This window comes from Jaculus jaculus, chromosome 11 (assembly GCF_020740685.1).
Source record: "Jaculus jaculus isolate mJacJac1 chromosome 11, mJacJac1.mat.Y.cur, whole genome shotgun sequence".
Lineage (NCBI taxonomy): Eukaryota > Metazoa > Chordata > Mammalia > Rodentia > Dipodidae > Jaculus > Jaculus jaculus.
In genome coordinates, this window is record NC_059112.1 from 67,390,290 (window position 1) to 67,410,018 (window position 19,729).

Consider the following 19,729-nt stretch of genomic DNA (forward strand, 5'->3'; position numbering starts at 1 on the left):
TTCTCCCAGAGATTCCTCTCCCTGAAAGGGGCCACTACTCTGGGGAAGAGCTTCCTCCTTCAGTTAATCCTCCCTGGAAGCAATCTCAGAGACCCACTCATGAGGAATGTCTGTGGATTCCTAAACATATCAAATTGACAACAAAATCATCACAACGTGGGTACTGGGGAATTGAACCAGGGTCCTTAGGCTTTGCAGGCAAATGCCTTATCTGCCAAACCACCTCTCCAGCCAATTCTTCTGAACTTTTTATTGACGGCTCCCATAAATATAGACAATAAACCATGATAATCCCCCCTTCTTTCCCTCTCAAATACACTGTCCATTGAATCCCCTCTTTCCAATTAGATACTCTTCTATTTTGTTGTCCTCCTTTCCTCCTGTTATGACGTACTTGTGCAGGTAGTGCCAGGCACTGTGAGGTAGTGAATACCAAGGTCATTGTGGGTCATGGAGTGGGCTGAATTCGTTCACTCTTTCCAAATGCTCTCTGTAGGCATTTGTGTGGACTTCAGTGCCTGTTCCGTGGCTTCCTTCCTTCAACCCACCCACTCACCCATCAGCCATCTATCTATACACCTACCCACTGTCTGTCTCTACGTTAAACCTGGAACTGGCTGAGCTCAGTCTGTGGCATTCCCAGCACTCAGTATGCAGGTTACTGGATGCAGCCTGGGTGCAGGAGGGTAGCGCGTGCTTCCGGGGTCCCCAGCGCAGGTGGAGCAACCACGAGGACCCTGGGGGTATTTCTTCGGTCCTCCGCAGAACAGCGCCACCCACGGAAGGCAGACGGTCCCAGCCAGCTGGGTCACGTGACCTCAAACCCACGTGAGCGCAGCCCAGCGTGACCCGGGCCGTCACGTGAACGTCGCGATTGCGTGATCTCACTCGCGGGCAGGCTTTGCATCCGGAGCTGTGGGTCCGATGGAGGAGGAGGACGAGGAGGCGCGGGCGCTGCTGGACCCCGGCCCCGACGCGGGCAGCGGAGTCCCCGCCGCCCCGCAGCCGCTGCCGGCGCTCTGCGACCCGCGCCGCCTGGCGCACCGGCTCCTGGTGCTGCTGCTGATGTGCCTGCTGGGCTTCGGTGAGCCGACCAGGAGGGCCCAGGTCGAAGACCTGCCCCAGCCGAGCGGGGCGACGGAGGGCCCGGCGGTTGGCCTTTCCGTGCGCCGCCCGTGGGTGCTGCGCCTCGCCTTCTTCCCGGTGCTTTCTTTCCCTGCCGCCCGCCGCCGCCCAGCCCGCGCGGAGCGGGTCGTCGTTGACCGCGCTGGCGAAATCTGTCTCTCTCCTAGCAGTTTCGGGTTCTTTTAAAGGCATCTTTCCTACCTCTGTGACAGGTTTTAGTTAACTCAGCAACTGTTCTCTTTAGTTCCCTTTAGCTCGGGGAGAAAGTGAGGGTGTGCGCGCAGGCGCAGCTCCGGGAGTCAGCGGCGAGGAACTCGATGCTTCTGCTGGAACTTAGAAGTCGGCGTAAAGGAGACTTTGGGGCTTTGGTTTTTGCGCGACTCTGCACGGTGGTGCCCACCCGGTAGCATGAATTTCTTAACGTGAAGCGTTAAAGCAGAACCCAGAAATTTCTGGGTTAAAAAACGATGACCAAGCAACAAAAACGAAACACTTTTAAGAAATTGTCCGTACTCCAGCCGACACTTTATTTTGGGTTATTTGGCTATAAGGGATTCAGAAGCCAGATTTTGACCTTTCTAATTACATTCCCCCCTTTTGAACGGTAGCTTTGTGTACTTGGAGTTCGCGTAGCCTCACTTTACCTTTAAAATAAATGCTGGTTCATAAATACCAACTGTCTCCCACTTCTCTTTTTCTAAATCTCCAAGAGACGACAAATTTTAACTTGCCCTTTAGAGAACAAATTTTGTTTCTTTAGCACTGTGTTTGCTAAATTAACCTTGGGAATTTTGTTTGCACGATTAGAATTTGTTTCAAATACTGGTTTAGTCAGAATAGCCTTCACTTCCATTATGAAACTGCATGGAATGTGTGTAAAATTTTTAGTGTTGTTGATTTTGTGTGCAGAAAATAAAGCTATTTCATGAAGGTGTTATATGTGAAGCATGATGAAAATAAGATCGTGACTTTGCAATTCAAGTTTTCTGGCATTTGCTACATTTGCACACTGCTAAAGTATGGCAATCCTCTTACTACAACAACTGGTCAGTAAAGGTGTGGTCCAGAGACTTTCCATAGTGTCAGCCCTCCGGTCCATAGTATAAAGGTCTAAATCGCTCTGAAATAGTAATGAGTTGCAACTTGAAACTTGCACAGATACTATTATTTCTTATGAGATATTTACCCTTTTCATTTCTAGGCAGCTATTTTTGCTATGATAACCCTGCTGCCCTTCAGACCCAGGTTAAGCAGGTGAGTTAATTTCCACATCTATGCCCTTCTGTTTGCTTTGGAGCGCTGACTTAGCCTTCCTGAGACCGTTCCTGCACTCCCTCAAGTTACCAAATCTACAGGTCAATTAATTCTCAAGTCTACATGAGATGTCGCAAATCATTCATTTCAAATTTCATTCATGAGGTGGATAATACACTCTTTTCACAGTATTGCTGAAAGTACTAGTTTTTGTTTGGATTTTACTCTCCTGTTCTTATTTTTATGTGAATGGTAAATGATTTGCTGGGATGGCTTTTGGCTTGCTTAGATACATATTGTTGCCTTTTTGTTTGTTTGTTTCTTTTTCAAGGTAGGTTGTCAGTGTAGCTCAGGCTGACCTGGAATTCACTATGGAGTCTCAGGGTGGCCTCCAACTCACAGTGATCCTCCTACCGCTGCCTCCCAAAGGCTAGGATTAAAGCCGTGTGCCACCACGCCTGGCTTTTTTTTTTTTTTAAACTTCAGTCTCACTCTAGCCCAGGCTGGCCTTTAACTCATGGCATCCTTCCTCCTGCCTCAGCCCTCCTGAGAGCTGGGATTATAGGAATGAGCCACCATGCCTGAATTTATATTGATTTTTAAATATGGATATTGATTTCTGATTGTTGGTCAGTATATCCTCATCAGTACGTGTAGTTGGATTTTGAATTGTAAAAATATATTTGAAATTTGTCATTTCTTCAGTATTTACACTATCTTTTCTCTTTGCTTTGTAAGTTTTTTTTTTTCTTCTTCTTCTTTTTTTTTTTTTTTTTGGTATTTCGAGGTAGGGTCTCATTCTGGCTCGGGCTGATCTGGAATTCACTGTGTAGTTTCAGGGTGGCTCCAAACTCACAGAGATCCTTCTACCTCTGCCTCCCGAGTTCTGGGATTAAAGGCGTGTGCCACCACATCCGGCTATTTTTTTTTTCTTTTTAATAAATTGACTAGGGAAGTGTTTACTGTACCCCACGTTCTAGAATACAATGAGAAAAAGCAGGAGTTGGAGGTGGAGAGGGTAAGGTCTGTAAGGACAGGTGACAATTATTCTTTCCTGTGAAAGAGGAGTTCCTAGCACGGGCAGTAGTAAAGGAGCAAGAATAGAAGGTACAGACAAACTTAGTTGGTCCCCATGGAAGGGTGACTGGTTATGGAATCCAGAAAGCCCCTACAATAACTGTGGACTCAGAAAGTTCTTGGGTGTGTCCATTGTTCCGGGGATAGGAAGTGTAGCTTTATTGGGATTCTCAAGGAAGTAAATTACTTACAAATGGTAAAGAAGCCCTGCATAGGATTAAATGTGTAACCACTTTTTGTATTTTCAGTTGCTAAGCCTAACTGTTTGGAAAAAATATTTTTATTTTCTTTCCATATAGGATATGCAGGTGAATACCACAAAATTCATGCTGCTGTATGCCTGGTATTCTTGGCCCAATGTAGTTTTGTGTTTCTTGGGTGGCTTTTTGATAGACCGAGTATTTGGAATACGGTATGTTTTGCTTTAAAACTTTCACATGTGGAAAATCTATTCCAGTTATTAGGCAAGTGTAGTAATAGACTAAAGTATTTCTAGAAAGAACTAAATACACTTGTATTTTGACTGTGATAATGTGCATGAGTTTTTACCCCTCCCCCCAAAGATTTCTCTATCTGGAATTGGTTGAAATTTGGTTGGTTCATCAGTTAAGGTCAAGGCCTAGTAAATGCTACTGATGGAATAGGGTACCTAAGTTATCTGGAGGTGGATGTGCTCTGACTTGGGTCATACACACCAAGGTCTGAGGCCCCTTGCTGCTACTTGGTCAGCTTCCTACTGTGCTGAGCTATTGGGAACTTTGTGAGCATCAGTTTTGTCATTGTTAGAACATGGATAATAATTTATGCTTTGCAAGATAAAGTAGGGTTAAGTGGAAAATGGACATCCATGGTATTTGTACTAGGTACTTCCCTCAGCCTTGGTGAAATTTCCTATTTTCTGCTTTTCTCTAGACATTGAACTTTTTGTGACCACTTGTCTTATATAATGAGGGAACAAAACAAAATATAACCCTACCCCCCAAAAAAACACAAAGTGAATTTTTAATGCAGGACTCTGCAGTTACTAATAGCAATATGTGAAGAAATAAAGCCATTCTTTCTCTCTCTCCCATAGATGGGGCACGATTATTTTTAGCTGCTTTGTTTGCATTGGACAGGTAAGAAAGGCTAAACCATTTATTGATTATTTGATAGTAACTTTTGAATTCTTGCTTAATTTCACTGGAAAGATGTGTTTATGAATGATTAGCTTCATTATTAAAGACCATGGATGCCCATGTGAAATAAGATAATTAATTTTAAGCCCTGGAATTCATGAATTTCATAATTTCTCATTATTGTGGAACTTAACATTTATCATGTTACTTACTTTGAATTTACTTTTCCATTGATTCAGTACTCTACATTATAGGTTGTTTTTGCTCTGGGTGGAATATTTAATGCTTTTTGGCTGATGGAACTGGGAAGATTTGTATTTGGGTAAGTTATTCATAATTTCATGTGTCTTAACAACATGTTTATTAAGGTTATTTTTGTTTTTGAGGGTGAGTATTGGGGATTGAAGCCAGGATTTCACACATGCTAACTCTTGATCCACAATTGATCCATGCCCAGTCCTTTATTAAGATCTAAAAGAAATACTGTCTCTTCAGAGGAATTACTTCAAACCCTTGACATGTACAAGTAAAACTGTTTCTTAGTTGTCTTAACCTTCATTTGAAGTAGCAACAATTTTGTGTGGTTATAGTTTACAGTATAGGGTTTGAGTATTATATACTTTCCCAGAAATGATCTTTTTTTCTACGCTTTTTTGCTTGTTCTGCCATTTGAAGACTGATTTTAAATCTTCTTCAGAAAAGTATAGCCATCCATTTCTAGGTAGGTGACTTGGGCACTTCATTCCTCTTCAGTGGATGACAGTTAGGTCCTTTTGCTCCCTGGTCAAGAACCTAGGGGAGTACATTGCCCACATGCTGCTTCAGTGTATTGTATGTAAAACTATTCTGGTCTAGCCTTGAGCTTCCTGTTTTGGGGATATAGATGATAGGACTTAATCTGCAGTTTAAAACTCACTCAAGCTGTTCATGGGCACCAGGTGCATGCAGGTGTGTGACACATCTCAAAAAGTACTCTTAAGTCAGAAAAGGAAACAAAATGCATATAAGAGCATGAAAGGGATTCTGGGACAATACTGTGGTCAAAAGTGGGCCTCATAGGTAAAGTGGGCCAGCACAGAAAGACCAGTGGAAGTGAAGGAAGATATTTTTGGAATAGAACAGATGGGCAAGAAGGGCTCTTTGGTAGGATGTAGAGGACATGAAGCTTATTACTGTGAATGTCGAGGGGTTCTGGTAAACATGTGGAACTTATCTGGAGGAAAGTTAAAACCCTGGAAGCAGAAGAATGCTGCGTATACAAGGTGGGTTGGGGATTTGTTGATGGAAAACTTTTTGTATTGGCCTGGAAAGTGTGAATTTTTATTTTTACCAAATATGAGCCACTCTCACCAGCACTGTTTGCATATATAGATGGTGCGGTAACCCAGATTCCTTAATAGTTATTAATGCAGCATGTCAAACAAGCCCAACACATAGTATAAAACAGTCATTGCATTCTGTTTGGAATTTGTGCCAGGTAAAAATGTCTTTTCCTGATATCTGGGACCTTATCTGCAAAAAAATCATATAAGGCTGGGGGCTGGAATATTGGGAAACTCTTTAACTTGCATGCTGGGTACTTGGGCCTGGCTGCTTTGAAGATAGGGCTATTCATTGAAGCAATTACAAACGGCCTGTCTGTGTGGCTTGTGTTCTTTTAGCATGGGTTGGTCAGCCTTAGGGGTGGCTTGGGACTCTGAAGTGGCACTTCTGGAGTGAAGACAGTATCATCTTAGGGGTCACTTAAGCACTTAAACCCACCTCCATTCAAGAGAAGGGGGCTAGGCTGGAGAGATGGCTTAGTGGTTAAGCGCTTGCCTGTGAGGCCTAAGGACCCTGGTTTGAGGCTCAATTCCCCAAGACCCACATTAGCCAGATGCACAAGGGGGCTCACGTGTCTGGAGTTCCTTTGCAGTGGCTGGAGGTCCTGGCGCACCCATTCGTTTTCTTTCTCTCTCTGCCTCTTTCTCTCTCTGTCTGTCACTCTCAAATAAATAAATCAACAAACAAATGAAAAAAAAGGGAAGGGGGCAGAGACCTCCCACTTCTTGAGGAAGAAATGTCAAAATCATAATCTGGAATTTCTTTGCCTTATTTCTCTAAGATAGCCTCTCACTGAACCTGAAGCTCTCCACTTTTTGTTCTGATGGGCTGACCGGCAAGTCCCAGTGGTCCTCCTCTTTCCATTCCCCCTGCACTGGAACCATATATGGCTTTAAAAAAATCACTTATTATTATTTTTATTATTATTAAGAACATGCTTTGTATGGATACATCATGTGTATCTTTTCTCTCCTCCCTGCCCCCATGCTACAGGAGGCCCTCCTCAGTGGGATTGCTGGTATTCCTCATGGGGTTGTGGGTTAGGCATTGTGGGAGCAGCAGTGATTGGGGGGAGGCAGTGCCTCTGAGCATGACATCCCAACCTGTGGCTTTTAAATCTTTCTGCCCCCTCTTCCGCTCCCTGAGCCTTGGTGGGTTTTAAGTCTGCTTCAGAGATGAGCTCTCGGGTGCCTCTGGATTTCTGTTTTGGTATGTGTTGAGTATCCTTAGCATCTGTCTCCTTCACCCAGGCACTGATTGTCAGGCTCACCATGAAAGAAGCACTCTTGTTTGTGGTTTTTGCCTGGGCCTTCTCTGAGATGCGAGGGGTGTTTTATCTCCTTGGGTCTCACTACCTTCTGAAAAGAAAAACAGATTCTCCAATGGAGAGTGAAGTCAACATAGGTTAAATTGTATAGACATTATTAATTAGGGAGAGTTTGATGAGTGTAACCCCTCTTTTAGCCAAAGACTAGTGAGAGCTTGACATTGGCAAGAATAATCTTTGTCTCCATAGGATTCAGACCTGGTTTCCGCTTCCAATATGGGTTCCTTTCCACTGAGGGGATCTCTTAGCCAATCAGAAAGCCATTGGTTACCCACCATGGCTATGTGCCACCATTGCACTAGTGTGTACTTCTTGTCAGACTGCACACCTGGCTTTTTGTGTGGGTGCTGGAGATTTAACTCAAGTCTTCATGCTTTCATGACAAGTTCTTTCACCTGCTGAGCCATCTCCACAGCCCATAACTGGAATTTCTTTAAAAGCTGTGACTTTTTTCCTTTTCCCATATTTAGGATTGGTGGAGAGTCCTTAGCGGTTGCCCAGAATACATATGCTGTGAGTTGGTTTAAAGGCAAAGAACTGAACCTGGTGTTTGGACTGCAACTCAGCATGGCCAGAATCGTACGTATGTTAAACAACTTAATGGGCCAAATAGAAAGCAAAAGACTGAATTTCTTAGAAATCACAGAACAGGGCTGGAGAGATGGCTCAGTGGTTAGGTGTGCTTCCTGCACAAACCTGAAGGCCCAAGAGGACCTGAAACCACCTGAATTTGAATCTCCAGAAGCCATGTAAACAGGCTATATATGCCTACAACCCCGGTCCATCAAAGGGGAGCAGAGACCAAGGAATCACACAGACTTGTGAAAAACAGCAAGCAAGGTATCAGTAAGAAGCTCCAGCACAAAATTAGTGTAGGAGGAAGAGCGATGGAGTAGCTCTGGCCACTGTGGATGAGTGCTATTCCCCCCCCCCCCATCAACCCCACCACAGGCAAGGGTTCATAACACCACATGCACAAGGGAAAAAAAAAAATCACAGAATGAAATGTGGTTGGTTACACTTGAGTATGATAAATTAGGTATTGACTTTTTATGTTTCCCAAGGATATAAATAGCTTATGTTTCATTTTAAGCAAGTCATTAGTAAGCAGTCTAAAGACAAAGTGAACATTCATTATTAACTCCAAGTATCTGAGTCTAGGTTGTCTCATTTCTCACCCATTTTTGACATCCTGACGTGAAAGTCTCCAGGTTGTACACATGGCACATTTCCGTGGATGGGACGTTCACTGATGAGGCAGACCTCCTTCAGTTAACCTCATGAAGCTCAGCTTCATGCACATGAAACCTCCTTTTACAAAGCAGGTTTTACTGGCTGCTCCTGCTTTTGCTGTCTTCAATTGCTGTTGCTAATACTATGTTGTGTGTGTGTGTGTTGGCCAGAGGTCAATGTTGTGTCTTCCTCGATTGCTCTTCACCTTATTTAATGAGACAAGATCTCTTACTTGAACCCAGAGCTCACTAATTTAGTTAGTCTAGCCACCCAGTTTATCCTGTGTATTCTCTCTTTCTACTTCCTGAGCTCTGGGATTACAGATGGGCCACCACAGCCATTTGGCATTTACTTGGGTGCTGGGGATCTGAACTCAGGCCCTCCCACTTGCATGACAAGCACTTTACCAATTGAATCATTTTCCCACCCCTGGTTACTATTTTTTTTTTTTTTTGAGGTAGGGTCTTGTGACCTGGAATTCATTCTATAGTCTCAGGGTGGCCTTGAACTCACAGCGATCCTCTGACCTCTGCTTTCCAAGTACTGGGACTAAAGGCATGTGCCACCATGCCCACCCCCCCCCCCCTTTTTTTAAGCAGGCCCTATCACTCAGGCTGGCTTCAGATTCACTATGTAGTTGAAGTTGACCTAGAATTCCATATTGTCTTGCCTCAGCACCTCCTGACTACTGGCATTATAGGCATATACCTCCATACTTGGTCTGTGCAGTGCTGGGGATCAAATCCATTGTTTCCTACATGCTAGGCAGGCTCTGTACTATAACTGAGATACATTCATAGCCCTCTGTGATGAACTTTTACTTCCTCTGCCATGAAGTGGTGTTTATTTCCTGTGGTTGTCTTAGCTGTCTAACATGACTTCTAGCTCCCTCACCATAGTGCCCACACCTGTGTCAGCCAGGACACTATTTGGAACTTGAAAATGATCCTGGTATTTTATGGTTGGGAAAGCTTGTTGGGAGGTTCTAGCAGGGGAGTTCAGCTACTTGTATACCGAAGACCAGTCCTCCTCTATTTGGGAAAGGTTGTCCTCTTCAACAGAGCCTGCAGCATCAGGAGAGATACACATGCAGCAGTGAGGGAGGAAGGGGACACCCACATCAACCCTGGTGATTAGTGGGTTGACAGATGTCACAGCCAGATTTCCCACACATCCTATGTTTGGTCTTAGAGATGCTACACAGGGAAATACTACATTTTAATGAATATATCCTGTAAGATATTCTGGAAGTCCTAAACCCTATTAGGATTTTTTCCTTATAAAGTTCCTGAACCAAAAAACAAAGCACAAACTCTCATTAGAAATCCAGCTTTCAAAGACTAATAGCAAAAAAATGTACTACAGTCATCAGTGAAATCCAATCCCTAAACTTTTTTTAAAAACATGTTATGTACTTATTTGCAGAGGGAAGGGGAGAGAGAGGAGAAAGAAAAGAGAGATAATGGGTGTGCCAGGCCTTTTGCCTCTTGTTGCCACAAATGAACTCCAGACACTTCCATCACCTTGTGCATTTGGCTTTTTGTGGGTATTGGGGAATTGAACCCAGGTTATTAGGCTTTGCAAGCCAGCACCTTAACCACTGAGCAATCTTTCCAGTCCCTCTCCCCAAAGAACTTTCCATGTGTTTCATCGTATGAGTATTCTATGCTATGTAATACTGCCATTTCAAGTTCTCTGTACATAAGTCACACTGTGCTCTGACACTTGCTGCGACCCTTGGGCTCAGTGGCTAGGGCTGGAAGTACTAGTCAGAAGGGTTGTTAGAGTTTCTGAGACATCTTTCCACATTGTCTTTCAGAGATATTTATGTCCCCTCTGTCAGATATGAGAGGATCCTTTTTAAAATTTTTGTTTTATTTGTTACAGAGATGATAGAGAGAGGGGAGAGAATGAGAATGGGTGCACCAGGGCTAGACAGTGCAAATGAACTCCAGATGCATGTGCCACCATATGTGCCGGGTTTGCATGGGTACTGGGGAAATGAAATGTAGATCGTTAGGCTTTGCAGGCTAAGCTCTCTCTCTAGACTGAGAGGATCCTTTTTAATAGTTACTTTGGTAGTATGGGCTGCCATTACTACTATTTTTGTAAAAATGTTTTTATGTATTTATTTGCAAGAAGAGAGAGACAGAGAAGAGAGAATGGGCACTGCAGATGCATGTGCCACTCTGTGCATCTGGCTTTATGTGGGTACTGGGGAATTGATCTTAGGTCATTAGGTTTTGTAGGCAAGCACCTTAACTGCTGAGCCATCTCTAGCCCCATATTTTTACTTTTTTACAAAAGGATATTTTATGACTTTGATATAAAATACTTAAGGAGTATTTTAATTTGTTTTTCTTTGGAGTAGTGTGGTTTCCCATGTCTTCTGTTTCTGCCAGGATGTTCTGAGAGCCTTCGTTGGGTATTGCTCACGTCGAGATGTCTTGTGGTGACTCTGGTTGTCTGATGCTTCTCAAAGGAGGACATATGATCACTAAATGAGACTCAGTCCCAGTGACTTCAGTGTGTGTAGTGCTCATCATTAGCTGCTTTCCTGTCCTCACACTTAGTCACAACCCATTTAACTACATTTTTCCCCTGAGGTAGTGTCTGACTTTAGTGCAGGCTGACCTGGAATTCACTCTGTAGTCCCACAGGCTGTCCTCGAACTCACAGATAGCTTCCTACCCCTGTCTCCTAGGTGTTGGGATTAAAGGCACGAGTCACCATGCCTGGCTCATCTACATTTTGAGGAGCACTATGAGTTTTTAGAAAGGAATCTCAGGAGCTTCTAGAGTACAAGTTGAGTTACTGGAGTAGTGAAAGCAAACAGGGGAGGGAGCAAGTGGGGTCTCAAGCAGCCCTGTGTTGCAGCCAGGGCAGTCTGACTTTATCTAATTTATGCACTTGAGGTCCAGGGGACCTGTCATGACATGAAAGGACTGTTAAGTTCAAGAGCTAGTCCAGTGCAGATGTTGGTACAGAGTCTGTTGTTTGTGTCTTGTGTTGCTGGAGTCTGTTAAATGATCACAGAAGTTCGGATTTACCTCTGATTGCTCTGTAGGCTGAGCTGTGATACCTCTCACATACTGCCTTAGGCACTTGTCTTAGCTGTGGGTTGGGGGTCTAGTATCTCTTGATTTTCCTTTTGTAACTTGTTGCTTTCATTTATGTTTCTTTGTGTGTATGTGTGTGTGCACATGCACGTGTGTGCAGCATGTGTGACAGGGCTTCTTGCTGCTGCAAATGAGTGCCAGGCACATGCATCACTTTTTGTGTCTGGCTTTACATGGATACTAGGGAGTTCAACCCTGGACCAGCTGGCTTTGCAGGCAAGCACCTTTAATTAATTACTGAACCACCTACCCACATGTAATTTGGTACTTTAAGCTTATCATTTCAACAAGAATTTACCAAATACTTGCTAACTCATGTCAGGTCACATCAGAATTAAAAGAATTAACCCCTGCCTTTGAGGAGCTTATATTTGCAGTGTATTGGAGAAAGTTTCCAGTAGTAACCTTAGTTTTCATATGAGCAATAAAATGGCCATGTGATGTGAAGTTGGTGACAATATTTGTTGAGAGACTATTGTTGAGGACATGGTCATTTCTCAGTCTTGAGTTGTATCTGACCTGTCAGTAGCATGACCAGAGTTGACAGTCTCTCTTTAATTTCTTTAGTACTCCTCTTGCTTGTCTGTTTGGTACCTTTTTGCCTCCATAGCTCCTCTTCACCCACCTCAGCCTGTGAAGGTGGGAGCATCCAGGGCTCATCATTGATATGTCTCTTTCAACACTCCCAGCCTTGGCAACATTAACCTACTTTTACAGTTGTGAGTGGTACTGCCTAACTCCTGAATTTATGTCACTCATCTAGGCCTGAATTCCGCCCCGCCCCTGTGGAGGGTTGCCAGTTTCCTAGTCAACATTTTCCCTCCTGTCCCCCATAAACTCATGTGTTTGAATGTTTGGTCTCCAGCTAGTGGCTGTTTGGGAGATGGATTCTTGTTGGAGGCTTATGGGTGTTATAGCTAGCACTCCTTTGCTAGAACTGGCCTCATTCTCTTGCTACTGTTTTCCACCTGCTGTGGCAGAAGTGACATCCTGCCTCTGCTCATGCCAGGTTTTCTCCTGTCATCATTAAGCTTCCCCTAGAGGCCAAATAATAAGCCAAAATAAATCCTTTCCTCCTGTCATAGTCAGCTTCATGTTGTTGGGATGAATTTCTAAACCAGGCACAGTTTATGGGAGGAGCAGATTGATTGAAACCTACAGATCCAAGGAAAGTTCCATGATGGCAAAAAAAAGAGAAAACCTACCACCAAAAGCAAGAGCAAAACTGGCAGCCAAGTAGCAGGGAACCTGGGCAGAGCACAGACTTTTCTCAGTGTACCTTAGGCTGAATTTCTAGATCTGCCCCAAGTGCACCTTATGGCTGTGCCCTAGGGCCTACTCACAGTGATAACTCCTCTAGCCAAGTTACAAGCTTGAATAAAACTCCTAAATCTATTGGGGGGGGGCATACATTCAAGCTACCACATTATGTTCCTGGCCTAGATTCATAACCATTTCACATTTTATATTATATTCAGTCCAACTTCAAAGGTCCCCATAGTCTTTGCCAATTTAAGATAGTTTCAAAGTCCCAAGTCTCCTCTGAGATTAAAGATGATCTCTTAACTCTGATTCCTGTAAAATCAAAACAGGTTTTTGTTATGCCGAATTCTCAGCATCCCCAGTGACCACCAAGGAGAAGCAAACATGTATGCAAGGGCAAGGAGCTTTAATTCAGGCTTGAGATTGGTCTCTTGACTTTACCAACACAGTGGATCTGTACAAGAGCCCCGAGTAGTGGGAGGGTAGGGTTTTTATAGGGATTTGAACATAGAAGAAGGGGATGGGTACGTGATTGGTTGATTTAAACAGTAACTGCACTTGTTTTCTTCTGGTTGGCTTAGGATTTTGGTGGGCAAAGTTGGCGGGCTGGGTCTAGGGGAGTTGAACTTGAACTTATCTATGACTACAGGAATGTATGGCGTAATCAGTTTCCAGTAACTGTTAAACCCACCCTTACCAGAAGATAAAAACTTAGATCTTGCTGGGAAACAGAAACTTAGGCCTACTGAGGACTCTGAAGCCTGTCATGGCGTCCTTCTGGTTCCTGAGTCCTTCATTCCCCCCTCTCTTTATACCATGAGGAGCCCATCTTGGCTCCCAGTTGAGTTATACTGTGATCTTAAAGCCATAAGCTGTACTGTATTAATGCATTCCTTAATAATAGCAACTATCTATTAAAAATGCAAGGTCCTACTGTAATTAGCAACAAAAATAAAAGTAATGGCCCTGCTAAAGCAGACAGCAGAGTTAACCATGGGGAATGACTGAACCATGACTCAAACCGTCCTCTATCAGCTTTTCTTTCTTTTCCAAATTCTCTCGTAACTTCACCATTGAGTCTCTAATTATACCTGAATGGTTGATATTAAAACAACATTCTTCCCTTAAGGCCACACACATTCCCCTTGCTGGAGGAATAATAAGTCCAACCCCTGTGTATTCTGTGATACAACCTCAGCTAAGGAATCTATATTTTTCTCTAAGTGAGTAATGGATGTTTTCAGCCTCTCAGTGTCTAAGTCTATACTTGATGTTTTCCTTGAAGGATGAGTGCTACAATGCCTGTTCTTACCCCTACCAGTCTGCATTGGGAAATGTCACCAACGGGACAGTAAATAAGGCACCGGGATCATACCCAGTAACATAAAGTCTTATTCCCCAGGTCTTTCCATTATCCCAGGACAACTGTCGCCCTTTTTCTGTAAACTTGAGAGGAACGAAATTACAGGTCTTGTTTCCTTTCAAGGGAGGGAGGTAACATGGTCCATTTTGGTCCCTGGTCTGGTTCAGTGTCATGGTGATAAGGTCCCCCTTAGTAGGCGGGTTCCAGTAGACACACATTGCCAGCTAGCACAGTAGAAGGCTTCAGATCCCCCACAGCCCCCTTTGATTCTTGCTTTCTCTGAGTGCCCAGGGCATACATAGCAATAAGAAATTTCCTGATTCACCACAGAGTCCCACTAGTTGATGGAGGTCGAAGATCAAATCAAGAAACCAGGTTCCCTGTGTGGCAAGAATTTCCCCTGTGGCAGTGTTGGTTATTATCCAGGTCAGATTAAAAACTTAGTGGGGAGTAGCTGCCATAATACATACAAATAGGAGCACAGTCAGGATCAGGAGCATTTGAGTTGAAGCTTGAGTGGGGTGCTGCATTTCCATTGTGGCTGATAGTCCTCAGGTTCAGCCATTGGATCTGCTGGTCAGATGTGAGTGTGATGAATCCAAGTGGCAAAGCCGTCCATCTTCACAGCGGTAGGTGTGGTCAGGAAGAAGACATAGGGTCCTTTCCAGCGGGGTCCCAGTGTCTCGCAGTGATAGCGACACCCAGTCTCCTGGATTATTTACATATTTTAGATTTGAAAATAACCCTTTGAACATCTATACTTGTTTTTCTTTATTATAGAGTTAAAACTGTGGGGAAACGATATGTCTTAATGTTTGTTTCCCCTCTTGGAAAGCTCTTGTTACTTAATAGTCCATTCATATAGGTAAGGTATTTTTTTTAATCTTTGGTTATATATTTCTCTCTGAGTGTTTAAGACCATGCAGATAGCCACATTTAATTAAGGATTAGTTTTGGAGGTCACTAATGGCTCTCCAAAGAGACTTTAGGGACACAGAAGTAGCCCCATAGCTTACTGGCGTCTTTTATCTGTTAGGATGAGTCAGGGCCATGCTGGCCAAGTAGTTTTCCCTTCTTTGGGAAGTCAAGAGGACTGAGTTTGCTCCTCAATTGTGACTCTCCTGTTTCAGACTGTACACCAGTTTTGTTTGGGTCTCCATATCCTCCCTGCTCAGGAAGACAAGTGACTTACCAGGGGACCAGTGTAGAAGTGTCCCATCATCTCCAGTGGCCTCATGACCTGGGAGCACAGGCCAAAATATTGGTGCCTCCGATGATTCCAGTTGGCTTTGGCTTCTACGTAGGTAATTAACACACTTAGAAAGGATTACACCAGCATGGATGTATGTACATATAGAGCACATTTGATTACTGAAATAGACTTAAAGAATGGCACAAGGCTTCTAAATCATTTTGTCCTATCTTTAAAATTTTAGTTGTGCTATGGTAGTATAAGCCTTATATACAAGTTATAGAAAGTAGGCACATCTCACATTTTAAATATCTAACATTTATAAATATAGGCAGAACCTGTTATCAGTCTTGAAAACAGTACCAATTGATTTACAGACTAACTAATTTAACCTAGAAATTGTCAGAAAAGGACAAGTAAGACAGTATAAAGTCTTATAGCATCTGCGTTTCAAAACATCTTTGATTAGTTTAGGTACCTGTGTGGGTACAAACTACCCAGAGAACATTGGAAACAGAACCACAGAGCTTGAATTTTTTTTTTTTAAACCAAAACAGCTAGCTAAATTCTAATATAGCCCTGGATAAATCTTTTTGAAAGAAAAAAACATTATTTGACAACTAATGATTTTGTCTTAAATTTGATAGCTATTGATTTTATGTACCACAGAAATTTTCATTAACATAAAACAATTTTATGTTTTACCCATGTCTTAAATTTGGTAAAGCTTAAGCAAGCTATCCCAACAAATCCCAGGAAGATGAAAGTTGTCATTACTGAAATTAAATCACTTAAACCTAAGTGATTAAACCTAATTATGACCATTCAATAGAATTAGCATGAATAAGACAGAAGTTATCTTTAAAGTCACAATGTCTTTAGGTATGAATACTTCACCTCTGGGAATTAACCACTTCTATGTGAGCCTTTATATTAAGAATAGTTAAAACCTTGATGAAAAGAGGAACCTAATTTACTTTACTGAGAGAGTCTTAAAGCCAGTTTTATAACACTTAAATCATAACAAATTAGCATCAGTGACCTGTTAATGAGTGAGGTCTTATCATACGACTCAGTTTCTCCACTGATTAAAACCTTGCCATCAGGTAAACATTAGATTTAATCCTAATGTTTCAATGTAGTGTCCCTTCCCCTGATATACACATTAGGTAAGTCTGATCCTTATCTTATGTAGGGAGTTTGTAACCTGATCAAATACCTTGACTCAGTTGACCTATTTAACATTTTGTCTAGTGAGAAATTTTATCTAACAGATGTGACTTTAGGTGTTCAAAAGAGAAGAACTAAAGAGACCCACAGTTATGTGCTGTACTCCTTTTTCCTTGTCAGAGACAATTGGCTATTTTGTCTCTAGTCAGAGTCTGGGAGACACATGTCTTAAACTTGCATGGGGTCTGAGATAAAGGGGGTTCCATCTGTTTTTTCAGAGTACAGCTTTCCATGAATTTAAGTAGCATATGTTGGAAAGCAAGAGCAAAATGAAATTACAAAGCAGAGAGATAAGCATCCTGACATTCCTTTCCTATTCCGAAGTTTTTTTTTTTTTTTTTTTTTTAACATAGCAAATTTACCCATTTGCAAAACACAAGGTGATAGACTCTTGTCTATGTTTAACCTGGTTAAACCTCCAATTACATCTGTACTTATGACTTTGTGACCCACCTAGCATAGGCATCACTTTTAGAGTATCCTTAAGAGTCTGTAAACAGCTGAAAAATCTCAACTTTAGGCATGGCATATAGGTTTAGCCTGAAAATTCTTTCCTACATACGCTCATCTTTATCCACATACTTTAACGTTCTCATCTAAGTACCACTCAAAAAGCATTTTTAATGAGCATTCTATGTCCCAACATTGAAAAATTCCTTCCCAGTTCTTCCAATCAATTCATCTCATCCCATTATTAACCACCTTTTTTCTTATAAGGCTATTATGAAAAACTACACCAAATTAATTAATCTTACTACTTACTAACAAGTGAGTAGTCTAGTCAATTTTATGTCATTAATACTAATAAGACACTAAACTGAGGCAAATATTGTTGCTATCTTGAGGCAAGCTGGCCTAGAAGTCAGGCCAATTGCCTCCTCCTTTTAAGTACTTTACAATTTTTTTAATACCTGACAAATTATAATTTACCACTTTAGAGAGAATTCTGTTGTTTTTAATAATCCTCTATGAAAGTTGAAGTTGACCTAGAACATAAATTCAGTAATTATATTTATGATATCAGGTAACAAATTTGACACACTTTTTATGTAAAACTTTAGTTCTTTATAGGTTGTAGTTAAATGTGACCTTTTTTCACTTTCTTGCCCCTTTATTTATTTATTTATTTTTTTAACTTTAGGAATTTATTTCAACTTCATTCATTCATTTTATTTCTTGGAATGGGATATATACATTATTCACCAATAAATGTTTAAGGGTTTAAATGTGCAATTAGCCTATTGTAGAAACTTATAACTCATTCCAATTAAATGAAGAAAAATGTACAAAAACATTCTTTCTTTTGCTCTCAGATTCAAAACATATTCAAAAGTATGTTTTTACATAGACAACACATTTAACCCCAAATTCAGAACTGTTGTGTAAGTTAAAGAAAATGGCCACATTATTATAATTATCAACTGCAAAACATGGCAGCCCCTAAAGCAGAGAAGACTAGCAAACGGGACTTTCCCTTCTGCAAGTTTAACCTGATGATTACTCTTACTTCACCTTTTCAAAATACACAGTTTTTCCCACTGGAAAGACTTGGTATTAAATACTGGTGACACATGGGCGCAGACTACCCTCTTGCCACTTTTTGTTGTGCTGTTGCGGTTGGGCGGGGCTTGTATACACCTTAGATCATCCTTGCTCCACTGCTGGCACTCTCCAGGGGTCTGGTCTAGTACACATGGAGGTAATGGCCAAGAAGACTGCTGGGAGGCCAAGGATTCTGACTACCTTAGGGGAAAAGGGGGTCTCCAGGACTGCCAGGAGGACTCTGAAGAAGGCGGCCCACTGGGAGGCCACTGAAGATGTAGTGGGTCTGCTCAGAAGCCAATGGGAGAAGAGGCGGAGACATGGCACCTGCATGGGTAGAGGCGTCATTGTCTGCCACCTGACTCTGACCCAAGCCGCTTTGGAGTCTTGCAAAGCTGACTTGTAATTTTGCTGCTTAAAGGGAGTAAGGGGAAATTTCCTCCCTGAGCTTTTCATTTCCTAGCCAGATGAGCTGTGTAGGTCCATGTGGATGCCCAGAAATCCAGAAATGACCTGGAGGACTTCTTCCCAAAAGGAGCCTGTCTCCTGGGAGAGCTAATTCCCTTAACTTTTAGAAGAGCTCTTATTCCATGGATCTGAGATATATATCTATATATATATATTGGCGGGAGGCAATGTTACTCATGACAGAGAAAGATTAAAAGTGCCAAGACCAGAAGGCAATGTTCCCAAGGACTAATCAGCACACACGGGATTCCCCAAAGATCTGGGCATGAGCCTGTCCACAAGTTTATGAGGCTGGTGACCTGCCCTACAGGCTTTGTGTGTGTGTGTGTGTGTGTGTGTGTGTGTGTGTGTGCGCGCCAGAGAGAAATAGAGGGTTTTTGCCAACACCCAATGGGCTGTCAGGGTCCAGGCAGAGAACGGCTGGCCTTCAGTCAATACTGAAGAGTGGCCTTGGCCAAGAGACATCAGTTGCCAGTTCATCGTGTTTGGTCCTGCGCAATGGCATGAACCGAGAATAAAGGAGGAGAAAGAGAAACCTGACAGCCCTCAACATGGAGGCAAGGCCACATGGGCCGATGTCTCCCAGTCCCTCTAGGAGAGCACTCACCCACCCTGTCCATCTCATAAGGTCCCTGTTCAGGCACCAGCTGTGGGTTTTTGGATTTTTGCTCGGGGCTGGTCGCAGTTCACCCCGAAGGCATTGAGGCAACCGGGGCTGGGTGAGCATGTGAAGAGAGAAAGACACCACCGGGAGAAAGTTGACAGGCTCTCTCCTTACCTGCTGCTTTGTTGAAATCCAAGTCTGATCTAGTCAAAGGGAATAACGGATCAATGATAGCCTCATTAGTGGTGGGATTCCCATCACTGCCTGGAGTCAATTTCTGGGCTTTAGTCTGGCTTCTCTCTTTCTTTTGTAGTAAAGAGAATCTGTAGCAATTGTTGACAGTCATCCCAAGTTGATTACCATCTTGGTCTGGGGGCCCCATAACCTAAAGAGGGAATGCTGTGACTCTGAGGGGCCCTAATTGTAACGTCTTGAAAGTGGCCCGTCAGTAAAGAAAGTGGGGTAGTCTGTGTCTGTCCCATATGTCCAAG

The 19,729-nt window shown here is 42.7% G+C and overlaps 1 protein-coding gene across 2 annotated transcripts in view; it reads left to right on the top strand.

Annotated features, from left to right (window-relative positions):
- The first annotated feature begins 919 nt into the window (after positions 1-919).
- The window catches only part of Mfsd1 (major facilitator superfamily domain containing 1), a 47,322-nt gene continuing 28,512 nt past the window's right edge, over positions 920-19,729 (top strand). For both annotated transcript variants that reach the window (XM_045161636.1, XM_045161637.1), the window contains exons 1-6: positions 920-1,084; positions 2,327-2,379; positions 3,756-3,868; positions 4,532-4,574; positions 4,829-4,896; positions 7,695-7,803. In XM_045161636.1, the coding sequence (XP_045017571.1) occupies positions 925-1,084; positions 2,327-2,379; positions 3,756-3,868; positions 4,532-4,574; positions 4,829-4,896; positions 7,695-7,803 (546 nt within the window). In that variant the 5' untranslated portion in view covers positions 920-924. The remainder of the gene's footprint in view (positions 1,085-2,326; positions 2,380-3,755; positions 3,869-4,531; positions 4,575-4,828; positions 4,897-7,694; positions 7,804-19,729) is intronic.